This window comes from Mastomys coucha, unplaced genomic scaffold (genome assembly GCF_008632895.1).
Source record: "Mastomys coucha isolate ucsf_1 unplaced genomic scaffold, UCSF_Mcou_1 pScaffold20, whole genome shotgun sequence".
Classification (NCBI taxonomy): domain Eukaryota; kingdom Metazoa; phylum Chordata; class Mammalia; order Rodentia; family Muridae; genus Mastomys; species Mastomys coucha.
This window is the reverse complement of record NW_022196903.1, coordinates 90,988,795-90,996,575: the sequence shown is the minus strand read 5'-3', so window position 1 is coordinate 90,996,575 and position 7,781 is coordinate 90,988,795. Positions and strand designations below refer to the sequence as shown.

The 7,781-nt window shown below is 44.8% G+C and overlaps 1 protein-coding gene across 1 annotated transcript in view; it reads right to left on the bottom strand.

The window, feature by feature from the left end:
- Arl6ip5 (ADP ribosylation factor like GTPase 6 interacting protein 5) overlaps nucleotides 1-6,649 on the bottom strand; it is a 22,261-nt gene extending 15,612 nt beyond the window's left edge. Inside the window, exon 1 of the mRNA XM_031382697.1 lies at nucleotides 6,391-6,649. Within this exon, the coding sequence (XP_031238557.1) occupies nucleotides 6,391-6,566 (176 nt within the window). The 5' untranslated portion in view covers nucleotides 6,567-6,649. The remainder of the gene's footprint in view (nucleotides 1-6,390) is intronic.
- Nucleotides 6,650-7,781: the final 1,132 nt, after the last annotated feature.

The following is a 7,781-nucleotide window of genomic DNA, read 5'->3' as shown; positions in this document are numbered from 1 at the left end:
AAAAAAAAAAAAAAAAAAAAAGAAAAGAATTGTTAGTAGTTTCCATTTCCTATCATTCTTTCCATTCATTACTCTTGTAGAATAAAAAGAGTTAAAAAAAAAATCACAAACAAATCTGTAAGCAAACAAAGCTTCCAGCATAAACTTACAAACAGGGTCGGTGTGTACACCTGTAGGCTCTGGGTAAAACAGGAATGGGCTTGTGGAGGGTTCACTGACTGTCTATGAATGGCAATAGACGGTCTATGAAAAAAATTCCAAGAATCTTTGTCTTACAGTCTACCTTTTGCTATCAAACAAACAAACAAAGAAAGAAACCAAAAACCTTCGATGATTGGGTTTATCTGATCAAAGTCAGGGCAAAGGTCAGTAGTTACAAGGGAGCAACGTCAAGGGCTATTTAGAGGCCAGCAGGGGAGGACACAGATGTCAAGCCCTTTCTTCCCACAAATGTTTAAATATATCCCCATGCAGGGCACCCAGGACTCTTTCTTCCCTCACCAACTGGCAACCAGTTCTTTCTCCTTGTAGAATTTAAAAGCACAGTGTGATCATTCTCAAGACCAGGCACTGACAGCCATATGCCTCAGGCATGCACAGAACCATACTTCTTTTGAAGAGAATTACCTTAGTACTTTTTTTTTTCAAGTCTATAATCACTAGCCTTCTAGAAACAGCTTACCATCTTGATAACTCAGAAGCATAAAGTAGCAGCTGTTGATCCCACCTTCCTTTAACACTTTCATGGCCAAATGATCGGGACTCAGAGTGATTCCTGCCAAGAAAACCTGGGCTCATTCACCCAGCAGCGGCTCTGTGTTAGGGGGTTGGGGGAAATGTGTGTGTGTGCGCCTTGAAGGCAAGGAGAAACTTTTACAAGTTGCAATACTGTAATACTGTGTGTGGTTAGTGACTCTGTCACACCAGAAATCACAAAACATGAGCTTTCATACCACGAAGGAGTAAGATAAGTTACCATAGCAGTAAAAGATGTCATTTTCAAATAGTTAAATCTGATTAAGGAGGAACTTTAGCAAATTTACCATATGGTTTGACTGAAAAGTTATTTCGCCTGCTAGCAATCACCTCGGCTACCATAAGCAGTTTGGGTTCCAATTGGCTGCATGACCTCAAACCTTCATGTTTCCAAAAGTGTGGGTACTCAGTGGGATTCCTAGCTCTCATTCACATTTGGGCAATACATATCACGGTCACTTGGAGAGTCAGAAGGGGGACAATCAACAGATTCCTGAATCTAGCAACAAAGTAAAACACTTAGAACCTGTAAAAGTGGCACTGTCGTAAGCCACTGTGCCATTTAACTATGCTATCAGTTCCATATCAGTGTTTCTTTTAAGTCAGAGTAGACCACATTTTAATGTAAGGAAGAATCCTCTGCCGGGCGGTGGTGGCGCACGCCTTTAATCCCAGCACTTGGGAGGCAGAGGAAGGCAGATTTCTGAGTTCGAGGCCAGCCTGGTCTACAGAGTGAAGTTCCAGGACAGCCAGGGCTATACAGAGAAACCCTGTCTCAAAAAACAAAACAAGACAAAAACAACAACAACAACAAAAAAAAAGAATCCTCCAAGACCCTTGTCAACATATAAAGCCAAGAGCCAGGGAGTCTTCATTTCTGATAAACTCCCAAGTGTGAACTGCTATTGCTCCTTGGCTCAGTCTTTGAATAGAGTTTTCCAGTTCCTATCTGTAGGCATTTCATCAAGCACACAGAAATCTTCACCCACAGCTAGAGTGGAGAGCAGGCTTAGTACTAAGGCTTCAAGTGTAATTAATGGTTGCCTGTGTTTTTCACTTTGGGAAAACAAAACAAAAACGATGGCAAAGACTGAGGTGGCGGTTTGAATGCCAGAGGCTCCCATAGTCTCCTGTGTTGGGATGTTCGGTTAGGGAGTGGGCATCTTTGAAAGGATTAGAAGGATTAGGGGGTGGGACTTTGTTGGAGGAAGTGTTATTGGGAGTGGGCTTTGAAGTGTCAAAAGCCCATACCAGGCTCAGCCTCTGTCTCTGCCCCACCCCTCATTGGCCTTCGGATCAGGATGTACCTCTCAGCTACTGCTCCAATGCCATGTGTGTCATCAAACTTTCTGCCATGATGATAATGGGCTGAACCTCTGAAACTATAAGCAAGCCCCAATTAAATACTTTCTTTTATAAGAGTTGCTGTGGTCATGGTGTCTCTTCACAGCAATAGAACAATGACTAAGACAACTTCTGTTGATACGTGTGCTGTAAACATAATATCTTAATGCATGGATGGCTCTTGTCATGAACAGGAAGATAGTTTCTGGTCTCTGATCTTAGACATCTTTCTTTTCTTTCCTTTCCTTTTTTTTTTTTTTAAAGATTTGTTTATTATATACAATTACATTGTAGCTGTGTTCAGACACTCCAGAAGAGGGAGTCAGATCTTGTTACATACAAGTGGTTGTGAGCCACCATGTGGTTGCTGGGATTTGAACTCAAGACCTTCGGAGTGCTCTTAACCTCTGAGCCATCTCTCCAGCCCCCATCTTTCTTTTCTTGTATATATGTATACACAAAAGACTTTGGGGTAACAGGAAAGCGACAAATACAGATGTGGGCTCCAATTAACACTGGCAATGAGAGACACTGGGACCGTGTGTTTGCCTTGAGGTGATACCAAAGCTAAGCCTTGCAGAAGTGGGGAAACAGACCCAGGCTGGACTTTGGTGGTGGAGGTCATTGGTCTAAAGAAGCTGTTTTTCTGAGCTGCCACACTAACAGTGATAAGAAATAAGCAACATTGTATGCAGTAGAAATGGGGAGGCTCTTGTAAAAGCACCACCTATGGGATGCTGGCTAGTCTTCAGGAAGCCTATGAGGTGGGTGCTACTATGAAGATGAGGCAGTGTGCTCACACAGCTGATGTCTGGCAGCTGAGATTCTGACACTTAATCTGGCTCATAACTACTAACTTACACTACTTAAAGAGACAGACAAAGGATAAGCGATGCACACCTGTAATCGTAGCCCTTAAAAGACTGAAGCTGGAGGACCTTCAGTTCCAAGCCAGCCAAGAGCAAGACCCTGCCTTAAAAAAAGAAAAAGAAAAAGAAACAGAGATGGTGAGAAGAGATGTAGAGAGTGTGAGAGAAGGAGGGTGGGGAAAGAGAGGAAGAAGAGAAAGAGAAAGAAAAGGAGGAAAAAGAGGAGGAGGGGAGTGAGGCATACGAGGAGGAAGAGAGGGAAGAGAAGGAAGAAGAGGAGAAGGAGGAGGGGAGGAAGAGGAGCAGTTCACAGAATCTAAGATGTACAGGGTACATGGAAGTCATGTACTGAGTAAAACCATGGTTTTTAGAACGAAGACCAAACTTCCTTTTCTTTGTGAGATGAAGTCCTGTTACACAGCATAAAACTCAGACTACTGTCAAACTCTCTACCCTCCTGCCTTGACCTCTCTGTTGCTGGGATAACAAACATGCACTGCCATACCTTGCTTGAAGACCTCACTTCTGATCCCCAAGCCCTTCCTGGTCAGGACTCAACATGGACATCTATCTCTATCTTAATACCTCTTAATCTCCATCTTGGTCTAGTGTTTCCTGGTGCTTCTGGAGCTACATCACTCACTCACTCCCGAGTCTTCCCTCCCCTACACTGAGATCTAGAAAAAACAGCCTTGTCTATCCTCAGCCAAGCGAATCTGAACCAATAGAGGACCTTAAGAGCCATCCATGTCCCGAAGGGGTTGCCTGGCCACAGGGATGCAATCACTGAACATTTCATCATGAAAAACTATTACCCACTAGCTGAGGATCCAGAGAAGCAGCTCCCAGAAGTGCCCAGACCCACCCAGCCTCTGCAGCATCCAAAGAGGACAGTTCTGTTTAGAATGGGGAATGTTCCAGAATCAGCCACTCTCTCTGATCCCAAAGGTATTGGATTTCTTCCACCTTTCAGGCACTATAATTCTAAACCTCCTGACTCCCAGGAAGATGCCACAGTAGTTAAGGGGACAAGCCTGGGTCTGTGGCTGTAAGTATGTCATTCAACTTCTCTGAGTGTCAGGTTTAATAATGAACATATTAATAGATTAGTTGTGAAACTGTATGATACAATGTGGTTAAATACTTAGCACACAGTACTTAGCAAAGTACCTAGCACACAGAGCCCTGTATAAAAGTTTATTATTATTAATTATAAAGAAAAAAAAGAAGAATTTGTGGGGAAAGCTAGAAAGTGTTTAGAGATGCATAGAAAAAAAAAAACAAGTAAAGGTTACAGGCTCAGTTTATCCTGAGGTATAAAGAAAATTTTGTATTTCTAGCTTATCTGGAACTCATGAAATCCTCCTGCCTCAGCCTCTTGAGTGCTGGGTTTATAAGCATGAGCCTCCATGCCTTGCTTGGCTCTTTGCAGATATATAACAACAGGTTCTTTTCTCATTATCTTCAAAGATATAGCTAATAATTAATAGTTCTATGTGAAATAGAAATGAGAAAGGTGAAGACCCCAGACTGCCTGGTTCAGCGGCCTAAGACCATAAAGAGAGAGCTATATTTAGTTAAGAGCTGACTGTGAAAAATGGGTTCTATGAAGGCCACAAGGTGACCAGGGTTGTGCTCGAGTCCGGACACATGATACTTTGAGTGTGACGGGAGGGAGATTTTAGTTTTTCTTTGTATATTTGATTGATCTGTGTCAACCCTTTCTATTTAAGATACGATAATACACCCCACAACTACATAACCACCAAAGAGGAAGAAAAGAAAATGAAAGTTTACAAAAGAGGTAAACCTGTTATTAGAGTTCTTTGGTTTTGTTTTGTTGGTTTTTCAAGATAGGGTTTCTCTGTGTATCCCCGTCTATACTCAAACTTGCTCTTGTAGACCAAGCTGGCCTTGAACTCACAGAGATCCGACTGCACCTGCCTCCCAAGTGCTTGCACCAGCAGTGCCCAGCTAGTTATTTTATTTTAAAGAAGGGACTTTGTGAAGTTTTTTTTTTCCTCTGGGAAGAAGCACAATTTTGGGGACAGGTTCAGGGACAACTGCCTCTGGCTTTCTTCCCCTGACTACTGGTTCCTCAGCTGCCAGTTTAGTCAGAGTGCACTAGAGCCTGTGTCCTCCGCACACTAGGCCATCCCCAGAGTTGGCAGTTCCTTCAGCCACACACAGCTAAGACCTCACATGGAGCCTGCATTTGAGAACTGGTGCCCACTCCGAACCACGCCCGGAAATGGGGAAGCTTGCCAGTCTCCTCTGTGCTGTGAGTTTGCTCCTTTTGAGGCTCAGCAAATGCCATGTGTCCCTGGGCCAGAATTCAAGTCTGATTCATCTTGGTGTGCTCAGAGCTTGGCATGGGGTCTGGTGGCCAGAGGTAGCTAAGCAAATAAGCCAGCTAACCTCAAGCCAGTTTAAGGCAGCGCCTTATCACCTGCCCTGTCCTAAGCACCCAGAGTGTGAATCTGTCCTCTCTCCTTTTCTCCCCTGCCCCCCCCCCCCAGCAGTTTCTCTTTATTTTTGGGTTTGTTCTGAAAGAGAAACCTTAGAAAAGGACTTCTTTTAGGGCAAGAGGGTCTTTCGTAAAGCCTTCTACTTAAATTCGTATAAGAGACAATAAAATGGCGAATATAACCACTTATTTTGTTAAAAGGGTAACATACAAGGGAATTTAGCTTCTCGGGAAACAGGTGCAGAAATGTGTACGTGTATGTGTGCCAGAATGTTCATGTATAACCTTACTTATCACAAGGAACTTCTTAACTAGCATCGAAAAGGCTTTCAGCTATGTTTAAGACTCCAGGCTAAGGATCAAAGCTAAAGCGACCATGTCTGGCAACTTCTGGGGGAAAAAATGTCAGGGGGCCTCATTTCCAGAGTCACCTCACAGGGGAAGATGCGCCACTAGGAGTCTCGTACCCTCTTGAGCTTAAGCTCAGCTCCATGTACAGTATTGACGGTTATTAGGCAGAGAGGCCACGAAAGCACAGCCTTGGGTCCACACCCTGTCACTCCAGGCTTTTCTAAGCAGCCCCAGGACAAGGTTACAACACCACGTTTTCCTTATTTTTAAAGCACCCACTGTGCTATAAACATCTGGCAGGCGGCTGACTTCAGCATGGGGAACGTGGGAGGGGGGAGTTCTCATTGTCCCAAGTTCTCAGCGTTTCCCTCACCTTTTCCCTCCCAGGGTCCCTGCTCAAGTCTCTAGAGCAAAAAGAGAAAGAAAGGGGACCTCAGATAGCTGTGGCCTCGCCCTGAGAGCAAGTTTCCATTGGGTTGGCCACTTCCCGAGACCTCAGGGCAGGCGCTCCGTGTGGACCCTGTCTTGCATCTCGCGATCTTGTCCCCGGAGTCCCTACGTCCTAACCCTGAACAGGTGCTCCAGGCAGAAGACCCCACTTACCCAACGACCGAAATCATCATGGCAGCCACCACCAGGTAGTTGGTCTGGTAATAGAGCAGATTGCTCACTACACGGTTGTTCCATTTGGAAATGTCCCTGAAGTCCGGCCGGGCGAAACGATCAGAGCCCGGGAAGAAATCGTCCCAGGCACGGAGCGGGGCGAGGTTCACGTCCATGTTCCTCTGCTTCGCGAGCTTCGCCTTCGGAATCTGGAGGCGGCGGCAGCGGCAACCAGCTGGATGAAAGATGACAGCGGCTCCTTTGGATTGGCTCTACGGTTAGAGCACCGCAGGGTCCAGGAAATTGGTTGCGGGCGGGTGTGTTGGTCTGTCTGTGATTGGCTGAAAGTGGTTAGTGACGGAAAACAGTGGGCTTTACCAAATGTAAAGCCGAACAGGGACAAAAAGTAACTAGCGGAAATCCCCTACCTAAACTAAAGGTGGTGTCAGTTCTCTCTGGCAGTTTAAATACAAACCATCTCTTTTTAAACATACCGTTTGTGTGTGTTCTCTGCCTTAGAGGGAGAAAAAAGGCAGCTGTTTCAGTTATCAGTCTAAGTGGAATGGAATGAGAGACGACCTCAGTGTCACTGAAAGTCCAGTATTGCTAATCTCCCCACCTATGCATGCAATTTTCATGAGTCACTTTGTGTGAAATCAGACTGGAAAAAAAATGGGAGGGAGGGTTTGACTGAAATGAACCGCTGATTGCCAGCTCGCCTTTTTCTTCCCTCTCCATTTCTGCTGTCCTGTGGCCGAGCCATCGTTATAGATCGATGATAGGTACTGGATGGCTTCACTTCTTCCTGAGTTAGCTCTAAGCAGCTTCAAAGCAAACAACTGCCTGAGGTGGTCTGTGTTTCTGGGCAGAAACATGAATTCCCAGGCCAGAAAGGTTTCTTAGTTTTATTCCAATATTAGACAAATAATATTTACCTAAGAAAACATAACTTCTACAAGAACACCAAGCTACACAACCATAACATATACACAGAGAACCTAGCACAGACACATAGGCCATCTGCTAGCCGCTTCAGTTCCTGTGAGCTCCTATGAGCCCTGCTTAGTTGATCCTGTGGGTTGTTCTCTTGTGGTGTCCAGGATCCCCCTGACTCCTACCGTGGAAGGCTAGATTTTAAGAAGGCAGTGCCTTAAGGAAACCATGTTTCTAAATTTGCAACTGTTAATTTTTAACCAAACTCAAATTGCTCTACTAAGACTACCAACTTCCCCTAAAACAAAGAATAATTAATCAAACATACTTGAGGCTAAGTCAAATCTAGTTGTCCTTGCTGATTAGAAAGGCAGTTGAAGCCGGGCGGTAGTGGCACATGCCTTTAATCCCAGCACTTGGGAGGCAGAAGCAGGTAGATTTCTGAGTTCGAGGCCAGC